The sequence below is a fragment of the Ascaphus truei genome, chromosome 3, assembly GCF_040206685.1.
Source record: "Ascaphus truei isolate aAscTru1 chromosome 3, aAscTru1.hap1, whole genome shotgun sequence".
Taxonomy (NCBI): domain Eukaryota; kingdom Metazoa; phylum Chordata; class Amphibia; order Anura; family Ascaphidae; genus Ascaphus; species Ascaphus truei.
Window position 1 is genome coordinate 20,160,305 of NC_134485.1, and position 17,274 is coordinate 20,177,578.

A 17,274-nucleotide genomic window follows, 5' to 3' on the forward strand; every position below is an offset into this window, starting at 1 on the left:
CATTTGCAACCCTATTGATTTTTGTTGTAGCTCCTTTTCTCTTTGTCCGTTTCTATAGCAACTTATAGTCTTCATTCAGAGAACCAGGTGAACAGATTGAATTCATCTGATGTGCCAGTGGGTGCCACTCAAGAAATTGGCCTGCATGCTTACTGAAGGTTGAGCACTTTCTACCCCCCTAATGCCCTGGTATAATGGGTTCCTTTTCGGACTTGGATACCTGTTGAGAGTATCACGCTGACAAGTCTTTAAATTCAAACCTTTTTGTTTGGCTTTCATTGCTCAATGGTGGAAATATCTAATTTAATTTGCCTTTGGTCCTAATGACTCCATGAATGGCAAGGTGTTTGTGGAAGAAAATATATCATCACATTCATTGTTTGAGAATAGGGATGAGCAGACTGGTCCAAATCCTGGTCCAAATCCTGGTCCAAATCCCCTTCCCTGATTTCCCCCCCCCCCCCCCCCCCCGGGCTTTTCAGACAAAATCCAATCTGCAAGTTGAAATCCGAGTCTGATTTCAGCAACTTTAGCCCACGCAGATTCTTTGAAATCCACCAACGGCTCTCAAATTCTCAGATTTAAAAAGGAATAAAACGTCAGATTTTACGTCAATCCAGTCCGCGGAACGTCTGATTCCACATATATCCCACATAGCATTGGGTTCCGTTTGTCGGATTCAGATTTTCAGTAATAGAAAAAAAACGAAACAAAAAAAAAAAAACCTTTGGATTTATCTTTTTGAGACTGATCCACGGCTGAAAGAAACGTCTCAGTCCGCCGGGGATTCAAAATCAAAGAAAAATAACCGGCCCATCTCTAGCTGCGATGACACGTGTAATGTACAGACAATTATTATTTGGTCTAAACTTTTTATTGAAAAAAAAGATGAGCGAGAAAAGGAACAAATAGCTAATTCATTGTGTCAAACACCAGAATTATACTTGGTGCAAATATATTTGTTGGACCTGCACGGGAGTTCTTCGTAGATGAAATTATAATGTACGGAGCCTTTAAAACATGCAGGCCTCTCCATGTGTGCGCGCTATAACTTGTACTGTAATACTACAAGGTTTTGAAGCTCTTCACAATACAATTTAATCTATGAATTACGCTTATGTTGTTCCATTAACCTACAACCAATCTACTCTTTTCCTGGACCAATACTGCTCCTAGAACTTGGAACTGCCTAGAATTACAAACTGCTATTTTGTTTCTTGTGTGTTCTTCCGAGTTTACAATACTCAAAACATGACCATTGTTAGAGATGTGTGATGCAGTCTGGGTGGCAGCAAATTGGGGATATTTGTGGCTCCTGTCCAAAAACAGTGGTGCAAATATTATATATTGGCAAAAACTGACTCTAAACAGGAATATCTTACTCAAAGAAGCAACATTAACTTTAGAGTCCTCAAAAATGTAGGCAACTGTTTTTGTGGAACCTTGGTAACGTTGATGTTATGGTTTAGCTAAAATGTTGCCTGATTGGTCAAGATGATAACATTAGGGGAGAGGGAGAGGCTCAGCGCGTAACGACACTGACTGGCACTGAGAGTTTGAAGCAGGGGTGCTCCTTGTGACCTTGTGCAAGTCACTTTAATTTAGGCACCAAAAAAAAAAATAGATTGTAAGCTCCACGGTGCAGGGACCTGTGCCTGCAAAATGTCTCTGTAAAGCGCTGCGTACAACTAGCAGCGCTATACAAGAACATGCTATTATTATTATTATTCAGGAGCTCCCTGCTAGACCAGCCCCACTGTCCATGAGTGCCGCCGGAGCAATTGCGTTTCTACATTGATATCTAGGGAGTGACTTTCACCCAGTGCATTATGTAGGTGCTGATAAGGGAAGTGGTGCCCCAGAAATAAATGGCGCAGTTCCACTCCCAGCAATCTCCTACATGCTACCTCAGTGACTCCTCATGTTCACCTATGGTGGAGACACGGGAGAGCAGCAGGCTGGTTACTGGTTGCATGAAAGTACGAGATGTACAGTACTTGGGCGGAGCCCCCCTAAAGAGCACATAAGTTACAGAAATAATATTTTTTTGAGAGGCTTTGTTTATTTAACTTGTTTAAATTGGGACATTTAACCATCCAGCGTAGGAAGACTGTTTGTCCATTGCTTCTTACAATATTTATCCTTTTACAAGTTGGGGTGAATATAAAGTTGACTGTAAGATTGCAGTACAAATGAGCTATTGCACTATAAAATATAGTTTAAATAAGATCTGAGATACTTGGGTGAATTATAACATAATAACTGAACTGAAAAACGTATTTGTAAAAAAAAAAACGGCCACCAACAGGTCAGGTTTTCAGGATATCCCTGCTTCAGCATAGGTTGCTCAGTCATAATGACCCCCAAAAATGAAGGCCCTTATCCTGTAAGGTGTGATAGCGCAGATCACGTGCAATCGCATGAAAAGCCCCATTAAAGTCAATGGGACTTTTCTTGCGCTGGCGCTTCATCTGCGCTATCACACTGTGCAGAATAAGGGCCTACGTATTTAAAGTGACATTCCAAGTGTTTTTTAGTTTATTTTTTGCCTGAAGGTTTGCCTAGGGGGCCAAATTCCCTTGCACCAGCCCTGCTTCAGAAGCAGAAAGCATATAGGTTCAGAGTGGAAAACTAATCCGCATGATGGTATTTCCTAGTTCTGTTCTCTATATGTCTAGGCACAACCTGTATACCCTTTCTTCCTATAACCAGCTATAAGTGGCCGTTACTCCTCTTTCTCACGATCAACCAGATTATACATAGCAATTCATATTAACACACAGTTAGAAAAACATGTTTCTTCTTCTTTAGCAGTTATTTTTTAACCCTTCATGATAGAACAAGTTTTCCCTATATTTTATCTCCAGACATCCTTGTATCCAGACTGATTAATTACTACTGGTATCTTTAAACCATCTATATTATCCTACATATAGTCCTACTTTCTAGACATGCTCTTCTTATACTGCTTTGACTGTCGTAACTCCTTTGGCATTCCAGAATCAGGAGGTCTGCTATGTAGAATTTCAGCACAACTTAAAAATCCTGATGGTACTTAACAAGGTTTATCTAACACAGACAATATGGATTCTGGAATCACATGAGACCTTCCTACAGTGTGCTCTCAAATGTGAATCCACCTCTTTAGCTCTTCAATCTCTTTCCAGACCCTTAACCATTACCCCTGCCAGCTGCTGGGTACTATCACTGTCACAGCATACATTTAAGCTGCTCATTGCTCCCACCTGTAGCCCCCTCCCCCTGGCTTCCTTTAAAAGCAGATCACTTCCAATTCCTACAGTAGTTACCAGTTCAATGTTCCTTGTGCAGAAAAAGGAGCACACCCGGGATAGCTGTGAGATATGCTAATAGCTTGATTAGATGTGAGCTGGGTTAGCACGCACTGCTAGAGCTGCTGGCCAAAATAGGAAAAGTTTTGGGTTCTAATCCTGTTTGTCCTGACACCAGAGCCGCATTCCAGTCACAAGGAGCCTTAGACTTGTTATCATCTCAATATTGTTCTTATGGGGGAAAAAAAATAGAAAGTGTGGGGTGTAAATCATTTATATGTGCTTTGCATATCTCCCATGTTACTCAGGTGTCTCTCCCTATGTTATTTCGAGATGTTTGAGGGGATAGGTAAAACTTGAGACTAACAACATAGGTCCCTCTCCTCCAGAACCCGGCATTATGTACATGAGCTTTTGCGAACTCAAATGTTACTTCAATTTAGAATCTGCAACATATTTAACATTAGCCGGGATTCATATGGCAGTGCAATCATGTGCTAATCACAATTAGACAGGGATAATTGATTGTTATGAACTAACGTTGATGAATCTGTGTTCAAAGATTATACAACATTTATGCGGTTTGGGCGGTGTTTCACATACTCTTAGGAGGAGAAATCCTTAAACATTGTTAATATGGGATGTAAACAAAATATATATTTTTTTTTTTTTGAAGCTCCCACTATTCTTTTAGCACCAAAACAAAAGAAGAAAGTACATCTGACGAGCTACTCAATGTGCAAACCTGTCCTGAGATACAGATTTCCGTGCATGGGGAACATAGCCTGTCTTCACATTTACTTTCATTGTATGTCACTAAATAACGCGTTTTTAAATGGCCAGTTTGCTGTACTAATAAGAACTGAACTTATCAACTTTACCGTGTTTCAAACTGTATTCAATACTTCATCCCGGTTGCAACTTTTCTCCGCAGATGTCTCCTCCGTGCTAGCTGCCCCTCCACCCAACTCGTTGAATCCACATTGTTCACCATGTAGGACTAAGTGTCCTAGTCTACAGAGCAGGGGTGGCCAACTCCAGTCCTCAAGGTCCTCAGGTTTTAAGGATATCCCTGTTTCAGCACAGGTGGTTCAATCAGTGACTCAGTCAAAGACTGATGACATCACAGCTTCCTATTGGCCCGCAGGGTGCATGAGCTTAGAAACGCTGCCATAACGTGAACGCTGACATTCGAGTGTAGTGGCTCCCGGCCTCCTCTACGGAGGTAAGCATCTGAAATGAATGGGGTTCAGCTCCAGAGACTCCCTGCTCCTGTGTTTTATGTAATAAAATAACACTTGGAATGTCACTTTAAATACGTAGGCCCTTATTCTGCACAGTGTGATAGCGCAGATGAAGCGCCAGCGCATGAAAAGTCCCATTGACTTTAATGGGGCTTTTCATGCGATAGCACATGACCTGCGCTATCACACCTTACAGGATAAGGGCCTTCGTCTTTTGGGGTCATTATGACTGAGCCACCTGTGCTGAAGCAGGGATACCCTGAAAACCTGACCTGTTGGTGGCCCTTGAGAACTGGAGTTGACCACCCCTGCTATATCAAGTTGCAGTGTGGGATGTTTTCCGTTGATAATCCCTGTTGAAGGGATTGACCTCGTCACCAAATGCAGATAAGAGAAAATATGTCATTGTCTTTGTGGACAAATGGAAATCGGTGGATTATGCTTCTCATTGGAGATGTGCCAGATTTTCGTAGACGTTCTCAAAGCCGGTAACTTTTTTCTCTGTTCACAAACTTCTTCATAAAAACTGGAAAACTTGGTCAAAACCAATTCTCCATTCACTTCACAGGCGGGTAATTGTATGTCTGTCTGGCAGAGCGGTCATACAGGCTGTTTTGGGCCAAAACTGTGAGACTTGAATGGAGAAACTTGTCTGAAAAGATCTAAAGGCTCCTTGAGCAGATCTAGAATAAGACCCTAACAGTCAATGGTGCAGGTGAGGTCAGATTCAGGGCGCGGGACCCCCCAGATTTTTGCAAAATTCTACATGAGCTATGTGCTCGTGTGAAAAAATTCTGCAAAACGCGTAACGTTTGAGAAATGAAGACATGCAAACATCTACACATCTTCTCATACTCAGATCAATGTCTCCCAAATGAATACATGTCCGTTACCAATTGGGTTAGTCTTTCCCTATTTATTATTTATTTTATTTATTTATTTAAATAAAATGTTATACCAGGAATGAATACATTGACAGTTACCTCTCGTTTTCAAGTATGTCCTGGGCACAGAGTTAAGATGACAAATAATACATGGTTACAAATACAGTTACATAAGTGAACTGGGTATACATTATATACAATACATTGCATGCACAGTTAGAGATAATATATGTTATAGGTGTATGTAACAGTTACAGACCAGATTAAAATGTGAGAACGCTTTAGTTTTGAAAGAACTTAGACTGGTGGTGGCTGTGAGAGTCTCCGGTAGGTTGTTCCAGTTTTGGGGTGCACGGTAAGAGAAGGAGGAGCAGCCGGATACATTATGTACTATTTTTGTACATACAATATTTTTAATAATAACCCCACATTCTTTGAAGTGGGAGAAATGCTTTTGAATCTCAATGTGAACTCCTTGTGACGTATAGAAGGGAAAGTTACTTGATGTACTCCGCCTGTGACTCGGGCACTGACAATTGGGGTACAGAATCTAACATTTATCCCCACTGCTTCTTGCAGAATAAATCATGTTTTCTTTGCTATGCTCTGTGAGGCGACGCACTCTTGTTGTTGCAGAATACATAAATGAAGTATGATTGGTAAGATCCTACTAACAGGGAGGTTTCCGAACCAACTTTCTACCGCGCTCTGCTTGACGTCGGGAGTGCTGTGCAGTCTGTTCTATGAGAAGCAGTAGAGACGAAAGTTAGATATTGTTAGATAAGCGATGGCATCCATCTGTATTATTTGATTTAGAAAGTAGTTAAGCTCCTCCATTCCTGTGTCTTATCACTTAGATCAGACCTTATTATTCCCCCCTCCCACCCCCCCCATCCCCCCATCCCCCCCATCTCCCCCATCCCACCCTGCCCCGCCAATTGCAGGGAACCTACAGATGTAACAGTACTTACTGTCTCTGCAACCGCGGCTGAAATAGCTTAAAGCTGCGGCTCCGGAGATAGCGCTTCTGTGACATTGCTGCCGGGCCGTCATGCTTCCCAATCGGACCGCCCTTAGTGTTAATCCTCTGACACCGGGGCCGTTGCGGTCCCATGGCTTGCCCTAGTACCGAAAATGATGAGTACTGCTACATCTGTAGCTCTATTTACTCTCATTTAAACAACCCCCCTTGCTAATGCTGGCTACAGGGAAGCGATCTGCCCCAAATGAACAGTTTAACCTATTAGTGACCATATAGACCAGGAGTGTCACACTCCAGTCCTCAAGAGCTACCCCCTAGTCAGGTTATCAGGATATCCCTGCCTCAGTCGAAGACTGAGCCGCCTGTGCTGAAGCAGGGGTATGTTGAAAACCTGTTGTTGGCTCTTGAGGACTGGAGTTGGCCACCCCTGCTGTAGATGGTTCAATTTACTAAGTCCCATTGTTTAAAAAAATAATAATACTGTAGTATAGTAATCAATGGAAAGATTCCACTACATCAGTGGGATTTGATGAATCTAGTGCTGTAGTGCGGGTAATACAGCAGCTTTGACCAATAATGCCCTGGGTTTACTCAGCTTGGCCATACCACAAGTTTGGATGTCTGCATTTTAAATACTCTATGACGTTTGAAAGATTGGTGCAATCTTGGGAAATATATGTGAAGCATGTACAGTACATAGACTTCTGCGTGTTTTTGGTTTTGTCTGCATTTAAATAAAATAAGCATCGCGCACGACTAAGGATAATAGTAGCCAGGACAGAACTCTTGTGTAGAAATGTAAAAATCACTCTGTGTCTTCATGTGCAATTGTGAGGCTTCCTGTGACCTTGATCAACAATCATCTGTTACCTAAGGGGCACGGATAAGTTGTGTACATTTAGACACTTAATTTGAGCCAACAGTTTTGTGTCTATCAAAGTATCAGTCCTTGTGTCACCCGCATCTTGTACAGTGTGTACAGTACGATATTCCAGTGCAGAGGGGCAAATGTTTATTTGCATTGTTGCTTTGCTTATTTTCAGCCCCTGATGGTCCCCCTCAGGAAGTTCAACTCGATCCTGTGTCTTCTCAAAGCATCAGGGTTACCTGGAAGGTATAGCAAATTCAGCGATTATATCCTGACACTGTAACTCCTACTGTAGGTTATTAAAGTTCAACTTTCCAGCTGTATTACAGTTGTTTGTAATACTACCCCAATTCTGTGTGTGTTTTTTTTTTGCTTCAGAAGATGACACTTCCTTTAATGTAGATATTGCAAATGTGTCAAAATTTTGTAATATTCGATTCGCGGACAAATATTCATGCAAATATTTAAAAAAAAAAAAAAAATTGAGCGAATGTATGCAATTCCGCTGGCGGACAACAGTCACACGTACCATTTGGCCACAAATTCCAGATCTCTCTCTCTCTCTCTCTCTCTCTCTCTCTCTCTCTCTCTCTCTCTCTCTCTCTCTCTCTCCTCCTCTCCCCTTCCCTCTCCCCTTCCCTCTCCCCTTCCCTCTCCCCTTCCCTCTCCCCTTCCCTCTCCCCTTCCCTCTCCCCTTCCCCCCCTCTCTCTCTCTCTCTCTCTCTCTCTCCCCTTCCCTCTCTCTCTCTCCCCTTCCCTCTCTCTCTCCCCCTCCCTCTCTCTCTCCCCCTCCCTTTCTCTCTCCCCCTCCCTCTCTCTCTCTCCACTTCCCTCTCTCTCTCCCCTTCCCTCTCTCTCTCCCCTTCCCTCTCTCTCTCTCTCTCCACTTCCCTCTCTCTCTCCCCTTCCCTCTCTCTCTCCCCTTCTCTCTCTCTCCCCCTCTCTCTCTCCCCCCCCTCTCTCTCCCCTCTCTGTCTCTGTCTCTGTCTCTCCCCTCCCTCATTTGCCCATTCTCTTCCCTCCCTGTCTCCCTGTCCTCCCTCTCCCTCTTCTCCCTTCTCTCCCAAAACCCATATTTGAGGGGGTAGATGTTTTGGGCGAATCGAATATTGGGTCGAATCGAATGTGTGAATAGTGGTGGCATACATTTGAGCGCAGGTAGGCAAAAGCCACTTTTTAAAAAATCCACCCGTCTATATTTGCAGTGTTCGACAAACCTATACATTTGCTCGCCCCGGGCGAGTGGATTTAACCCCCGGGCGAGTAAATATTGGCCCAAGCAGCACACGTTTGGTACTGTACTAGGTGGCGAGTAGATTTTTTTGTGTGGCGAGTAGATTTTTTGGTGATTTGTCAACCACTGTATATTTGCACGCAAGAATAGACGCCATATTCGCTGAAAATTAAAATGTTGGCAAATAATTTGCGCATCTCTACTTAAATGGATTGCAGAATGCCTTCTCCCCATGTTTTACGATTGGTGACTTTTTATGACACTTTTTTAATAAGACAATGATGATGATCATCTCTGTACAACTAAAATAATAATGTGGAAAGAGTCATGATGTCTGCAAACCAATTATTAATAGAAGTACATTATGTTCCGTTTAACTTTAAGGAGGTGAATAAATACTGTATGCTCATTGTTTTAAGAGTTCTGAATTATGCACTAAAGTTATTAAACTAGAAAATCAAGGTAGAGCGTGTTTATTTTGGATTTAACACTATACGTGACACTTCTCTTTATGTTTCTACTCAGGCCCCCAAAAAGCATCTCCAGAATGGTATGATCCGTGGCTACCAGATTGGCTTCCGGGAGTACAGCACAGGTGGCAATTACCAGTTCAATATCATCACCGTTGACACTACAGGAGATAGTGAGGTTTATACTCTAGATAACCTAAAAAAATTCACACAGTATGGAGTGGTGGTGCAGGCGTGTAATAGGGCTGGTACAGGGCCTTCTTCTCAGGAAATTATCACCACCACTTTAGAGGATGGTAAGTCATCTCTTCATTGGACTTGTCAGTATTTTATGTTCTGTGCATTATATAACATGCGTGTGGGATGGTCAGGTAGAATTTCCTACCGCGTGCAAGCAAACCGTGCAACGTGAAGGTGACTGAGCGTTGTAGTACTGCTAATCATCTCAGGACTAGGAAACCTGGCCAACACTATGATTTGTGGGGAATTCACTGGCTCTTTTCCTCCAAGCTTTTGGTAGATCTTTGGTGCAAATTTACTGAAATTTGGCTTGTAAGTTATTACTTTTTTCCCCCCTAACTTTCAACGAAGTTTGAAAATTGGCAAAACATTCGATCAAACTTTTTAGCTCCCCCAAAAAATCTACTGCATTTATCAAATGTAATCAGAGAATCTCTTTCTCCTGTCTCCGGGATCTGGACTAAAAATGACATTCTCCGGTTTCAAAAACTGTTTACGTAACGAAAATGAACACATTTTGCCTGGTTAGCGAACGTAGGCAAAAAGTTCACAAATCACAAATGTTACGGTTGCTTTTCAAGAATAGTATTAGAGCTTCTAAAAATGTTTTGGTGGAATCAGTTTTTGAATTTGATGCAGTTTGGTTCTGGGTGTATAAATACGTGACATGCATTATTTGGGGATTACCTAGTTTTGCATTTGTCAACATAGTCTTTTTGCTAGTGTAAAAAAAAAGAAAAAACTGCCAGTTCCAAAGTGGTGTAAAGTTCCCTGCCTAACATTCAACGGCAGGTACACTGTGCAGTGTTTACAAATAAACTTCTCCATACAATATTTCACCTCCTCTAACATTGATCGGTAACAGCTTATTTATACTTGCAATTGTAAGACTTGGATAGTAATAATAGATCAAACATGTTATCAAACTATATTTTTTTTAAACATGATCTGGGTTCTGTTATTCTGATTCTGATTAAGATCTCTGAAAGTTCTATATGATTCATATTTTGTGTGTTCTCCTATAGTAAATGGGTAATTGTGGCACAATATTGATTTATATTTCTTAATGTAACAATATCAAGTCATGTTCTGTATGACTTTCAGTGAGCTACTGTATATCTCACCCTGTCTCTCCCACCTTAAACCTTTCTCACTGACTGCTCCTCACCTCTGGAATGCCCTTCCCTTCAATAACCGACTAGCACCCTCTCTATCCACCTTTAAGACCCACCTGCTTAAAGAAGCATACGAGTAGCTCCGTGGCTAATACTATACACATGATACATTAAGCTTGGCCCCCTGCAGACGCACTTACTGTACCAGAACACCCTCCTACTGTCTCTGTACGTTCTTCCTACCTAGCAATTAGATTGTAAGCTCTTCGGAGCAGGGACTCCTCTTCCGAAATGTTACTTTTATGTCTGAAGCACTTCTTCTCATGTTCTGTTGTTTGTATTATTTGTTATTTATATGATTGCCATGTGTATTACTACTATGAAGCGCTATGTACACTAATGGCGTAATATAAATAAAGACATACATCCAGCTATGCTGCAGTATTGCAGACGGGTTCCAGTGTAAATAAAAAATACTGTATTACTTCTCCTTGTCAAAGAACGTTGCTCTGACATACTGTTCTGAGAGGTACCATCATACCGTTTTGAAGGAAGGGAACTAAATCAAATTGAACCATGTTCTCATTTCAGTGCCTAGCCGGCCCCCAGAGAATGTCCAAGCAGCTGCAACTTCACCAGAGACCATATCTATCGCCTGGACTACACCTTCCAAAGAGGCCCTCAATGGTATTCTCCAGGGATTCAGGGTCATTTACTGGGCAAATCTTCTGGATGGAGGTATGTGAACCTAATGTAGTTGACAAGTTTGTGCTAGTTGGTAATCTGTGTGTGGGAGAGTATTTTGGGGTGAGAGTACTCTGAAAAACAAGAGCAGATGAAGAACTCGCCCCTCCCCCAGTGTTTCCAGCCTCCTTCCCCTCTGCCCCTCCCCCCGTACTTCATAACAGTACTACAGGGCAAGACGTAGTTCTAACACTGGAAACAACCAGTGCAGAAGTCCAAATTAGAACATGTATTATATTACACCCTCGACCATGCTTAACGTCTGTGTTGGTCATTGTTAAGTACAATGACTTGCCTATATCCCTATATAGCAAAGGACAGAGCCCGTCGAAGGTTTTCTGCTGTATATTCTGCATGTAATTTTAAACAACTTAACCAAGGAGTGCACAAAGCACGTTACTGCAGGGGTGGCCAACGCCTGTCCTACAGGGCCACTAACAGGTCATGTTTTCAGGATATCCCTGCTTCAGTACAGGGTGGCTCAGTGAAATACCAGGACAAAGCAGTTCAATAAACAGTATTTATTCTAGCCGGAGCCAGCAAACACACGAAAATAATCCCAAACAGAGCTTACACTCACCAACAAAGAGAACACAGGGGAAATCATAACCACCTCGGTCCTGTGCGCAACTTCAAAGGCGTATCCAGGGCTCCGATGAGACGGGGACCGTCCAGACCTCTCTGATGCAATTCGCAGCAGAGCATTTTTAAATCTCCGGCTGAATGTCCTGCTCTCTGCTTCTCCAGCAAAGCACTCTTTGATAAAGCTCCCTGCGTGTGAAACGCGTTGGAGTGACTGTATCAGTACTTTTTTCTGTCCATGTTTTTAATATGAATAAATCCTTTTGAATACTTATCCCACGACTGAAGCTGTGCACCGTATTTTTCCCCCTTTTTGGGAGTTGTTGCATACTGGTCTCTACACACCAGGGAGCACACAAGCAGAGGATTACTTATACAGGCTGCAGGTTGCCGTACTAACGCATCATCTACCCGGCATGAAGTGACGTCAGGCTGACTGTGGGGAGAGGCGGGGCATCCGGTCAAGGTCCCCTGCAGACGGAGACGCTGAACTGCGGAGACCGCCACTAAACGGAGCGACACACGGCGTGGGGGTACTGAGACCCTGCATCTGACATCATCAGTGCCATAAGAGATGGGCCAGTCGAGGTTTGCATCCGGACAGGACACGCAGAGCGGTTGATCAACGTACCCACATGATGTACACACCGTGATTTCCTCTACTAATCAGCCTGTCACCCAAGCCGTGAGTAACTGACTCTCACTGAGAGCGAAAACTTATACTACACACAGCAGAACTGTTCTTCTGTTTCATTAGAGACTGGTGAGGTACTTTTGAGCACCGGATTTTTTTTAGCAATTTTGCTCTGGTACTTTTGTTCCTGTAGCACAAAGCAAGCTCAAATGTCCCGCTTCCTTGGGCTCAGTGATCCTCCTTCGATTCTCTCCGGCACAGCCTCGGAGCACACCACTTAGATCGCCTGCACTACGGGATTCAAGTGAACTCTGGAGTGCTGATCTGGTCCCCTTTTTTCTAACTTCCCCTCTGACATAGGAAAGCATGGTAGAGGGGCAGGCGACAAATCAGAACGCGATTCAGTTTACGGACCAATCAAGAAGCGAGGCGTCGCCTCTATGGACCAATCAGGGCTGGGGGCGGTTTTTCAGAGCTTAAGGGCTTTGTGGAGGGAAATTCAAATTGGCCAATGAGCGCAGCGCCTACCAGAGGGACTCGGCAATGGCCTCACCTGGCCAACAGGATATCTCCTACTGGGCAGGCACCACTGTGGCTGGGGAGGCAGCAAATGGCTTCAGTCTTCAGTTGGATTCCCCTGATCTGCACCCCAGGACACCATTTTCTTTGTCTCCTGCCCTTCTCTTCCGCCCCTTTCCCCCCAGACCAAGCAGCAGCCATTTTCTCTGGACATGCGGGCTACACCAAGGGTTTCCGGACACAGTGACTTGACCAGCTTGGGGCTGATGAGTTTTCCAAGCAGGGAGAGAGCAGGGCTGTTGCTAGGGGGCTGGGCAGCTTCCTCCATCCTGATTGGTTGCTGCTGGGTAATGCAGCCAAGTTGTAAGCAGGAGGTGTCAGGAGCCTGGTGGTGGGGCCAAGGAGAGGAGGAGACAGCATGGAGCGGGGAAATGTGTGTCCAGTATTTGTGGAGAAGCCACCTGGCATCCCTAGTCAGTAGAGATGTTTGAAACTGTTTGACATGGAGTCACGACATGTTTAGTGTTTGTTTCCCAATTTCCCTTCTTTGCAAAACGTTTCACCGAACCTCAAAGTGCTAATAATATCGCAAAGTTAGTCAGATAGTGAGTGGAACAAGGTGTAAGGGCCCTATATAGTCTCAGCAATAAGTGAATCTACTGTAGCAATTGTATAGAATTGAGCAAATTGGCAGGTTAAGGGAAAGGTCCATGCATATTGACTGACTCACGGCGGATAAGGGCACATTGTGTCTGGTTTGCGATCTTTGGTGAAAGTTTTCAACATCTATACTTGTCAATGAAGTGTTTATACAACCTCTAGTACAGGGCTGCCCAGCTCCAGTCCTCCAGCCTCCCCCAACAGGTCAGGTTTTCAGGATATCCCAGCTTCAGCACAGGTGGCTCAATCGGTCTAGCTTCAGCACAGATGGCTCAATCAGTCCCTGCTTCAGCAGAGGTGGCCCAAGCCACCTGCACTGAAACTGGGATTCCCTGAAAACCTGACCTTTTTTTTGGGGGGGGGGGTTGAGGACCGGAGTTGAGCACCCCCCTGCTCTAGACGACCAAGACATGTTAGAGAGCTGACGATGAGCGAGTGCTTTACTAGTGCGAACGCCTGTTCCCTTGAATGAGCTGTATAGTGTATTCCAGCATGAGAAGGTGTCACAGTGATCTCATACACAGGGGAGTAAATGGAGGACATTAAAGCGGCAATACGGGTTCCATTTTATTTAATATATATTTTTATACCAGGTTTGAAGCAGGGGGTTTACTGAGCTGTGTTATTTTCAGCTTTGGGAGCCCCTGCTTAGTGAAATTCTTATCTCCATAGGGTTTGCCGGTATCTGCAGCCACGGAACTGGTTTCCTAACAGAATGGCGGCTTTTAAATGTCCTGCGTCACACTGACCAATAGGAAGCGGTGACGTAATCTGGTGCGACTTCCTATTGGCCCGCGTGACTGGGACATTTTAACTGATACCGGTACTCCCTAAGGAGGTGTCTCTGGAAGCAGGGACCCTCGGAGCTGAAATGAACGCGGTTCAGCTCTGGAGACCCCTGATTCAATCCTGTGTTCAAAATTGTATTATTTGCAGCTCTGGTGACCCCCTGCTAGGCAGGTAAAGGCCTTTTATAGGTGTCTGATTTTAAAAATCACCTGTAAATGGTGTTAACCTTTTCATTTAACACTGACCTTCCTTAAATTTTACCCCACAAATCAAGCATCCAAATAGCCTGCACTCATGGCTATTGTCCCACACTCAGTCACTCCTACCACCCATTGTGACCAAGCACTGCCATCTACAGTACTTACTCCCTCACCTGCTCTCTCTGCAAGTTTCCCATTAAACCTCTTAGATTGTAAGCTCTTTGGGGCAGGGATTTCCTTTCCTATTGTCTGATTTTGCTGCACTTATTGTATAATTATAATTCCCTGTACTGTATTCTTTGTGAAGCACTGAGTACACTTTTGGCGCTATATAAATAAAAGACATACAATACAAAAACAAAAAAGGGTTGTCGCCTCCTTAGATGTCTCCTGGATGAGTGCTTATCAGTAGGAATGTGCAAAACTATACAGAATGCAGGTACAACATGTTTAGCATTTTTTCTGTTTTGTTTTCTTGCAAAATGTTTCGCCAATTGTCATAGGGCTTATATCAGGCCCATGTGAACACTAGTTCATGTTTAGTCCTATGAGGCCTGCTATTCATTCTGCAGGGCGTCGCACTTTGGGACATGTTTGACCTGGAGCTGGTTCCTGTTGAGCCGAGTTGAGTCCATGATTTTCTTTTGTTTTCTAGAGCTTGGTGAAATAAGAAATGTCACCACAACACAACCTTTACTGGAGTTAGATGGACTGGAGAAGTATACCAACTACAGCATCCAGGTGCTGGCTTTTACCCAGGCGGGGGACGGAGTACGCAGTGAGCAGATTTTCACCCGAACCAAAGAGGATGGTAAGAAATGTAACCATCACCGGGCACATGGCACATACCATGTACTGTACATGTATAATGAGATAAAATAGTCATATTGGCATGTGCATTATGCAAGGTTTTAGCATGATTACATAAATCATTCTCCCTGGTAATGTACAGGTTATTAAGAATTTATATTGGTGTTAGGACCCATGAGACGTGGTCTGCCTTGGAGGGGCTCATGGTCTTACGACACTTTGGCCAAAGAGTATTTTATTCAAAAGATATCTATCTATATATATATATATATATATATATATATATATATATATATATATAGATATATATATATATCTCTATATATATATCTATATAGATATAGATATATACGCTGTACCGTGTATTTGTGTCAATGGATGTAGCACTGGGCTCTGTCTGTGTTTCATGTTTTGTCTCTGATTTTAAAGAGAAGATGTCTCCCCGGAATATTGAATAGATATATTTCCAATTCTCACCAAATTAAGGCTTTTTTTTCCCCATGAATAGTCGTGCACTTGTGGTTTGTAGAATGGTAAAGTTTGGACAGAGATTTTCCTGATCAAATTTTTAAGGTCACTTATAGCATAAGTGGAGTGGAGAACACGATTTCTACCTACAAAATGTGCTTTAATACCATGACTTAACCTGTGTGACATAAGGCCGCCGAGAGTTTAAATACAATTATGATGGTTCACTTCTGATATTCTAAATTAATGTTGGTAATATAAAATATGGCCACTAGAGGACAGTCATCCACTGAAAATGTTCTTTCCTTAGTCATTGTTAGTGTATTGCTACAAATGATTACATTTACAGCTGTTATTTGTACATAAGGTTCAGAAGAATCCAGGACAACACATAGTAACCATCTTTCAACACTGTTTGTTTTTCCTCTCTTTTCTGACAGTTAGAAAATATGTAAGGGTGGTATTTGTTTCTCCCTCTGCGCTGGGAGACACCAATCAGAGACTCATGGAGATGTTTTTCCATCCTAGTTTCTAAAACCAAACATCAAAAAATGATGTGGTTTTTTTTTCAAGTTCACTTGCAAACATACATGTGTGTGTAATGCCACAAGAAAGCGTCCTTATAATAAAGCACACGGGCATACCATGGATATAGTTATGAATACAAAATGTATTGATATAGAGATAAAAACAAGGGGAAAAAAAGTATAAAAGAGGAGGGGGACTCACTAATGACAATATAAATATACCATGAGGCAAAGGCACATAAATTGGTCAAGAAAATCACCAGTGGCTGATCACATGAACAGCCAAAATATATGGAAACACAAACGATTGGTAGCTCTATGAAAGGCACTCAACTGTATAGTTACACAAACTAATTAACACACAAACCCAGCAAGCTCAAACGCCCACACCCACCTAATCTTGACTTTATGTAATGCCACATAGAGTGCAACTGGGCTGTGGCACATGAATATAGCAAACGACAGGGGGTGCCCAGTGCTACATCCAAATGACAAAACATACATGGTAATAATTACAAGAAATAATGCTTCAGTACTAATAATAATGCTAATACTACTAATAATAAAATATGGTTTTTTAGTTAGATATTTTGGCCTAAGCATCAAAATATCTAACTAAAAAAACATTTTATTATTAATAGTGTACCGGCACTTATATTAGCAGTGGGAACAGTGTACCGGCACTTATATTAGCAGTGGGAACAGGGTACCGGCACTTATATTAGCAGTGGGAACAGGGTACCGGCACTTATATTAGCAGTGGGAACAGGGTACCGGCACTTATATTAGCAGTGGGAACAGGGTACCGGCACTTATATTAGCAGTGGGAACAGGGTACCGGCACTTATATTAGCAGTGGGAACAGGGTACCGGCACTTATATTAGCCTCAGGAACAGTGTACTGGCACTTATATTAGCAGTGGGAACAGGGTATCGGCACTTATATTAGCAGTGGGACCAGGGTATCGGCACTTATATTAGCAGTGGGAACAGGGTATCGGCACTTATATTAGC

At 42.9% G+C, this 17,274-nt stretch overlaps 1 protein-coding gene across 4 annotated transcripts in view; it reads left to right on the forward strand.

Moving 5' to 3' along the window:
* DSCAM (DS cell adhesion molecule) overlaps positions 1-17,274 on the forward strand; it is a 587,331-nt gene that overhangs the window by 394,392 nt on the left and 175,665 nt on the right. For all 4 annotated transcript variants that reach the window (XM_075593710.1, XM_075593712.1, XM_075593711.1 and 1 more), the window contains exons 16-19: positions 7,444-7,514; positions 9,028-9,268; positions 10,919-11,065; positions 15,111-15,266. In XM_075593710.1, coding sequence (XP_075449825.1) covers positions 7,444-7,514; positions 9,028-9,268; positions 10,919-11,065; positions 15,111-15,266 — 615 coding nt within the window. The remainder of the gene's footprint in view (positions 1-7,443; positions 7,515-9,027; positions 9,269-10,918; positions 11,066-15,110; positions 15,267-17,274) is intronic.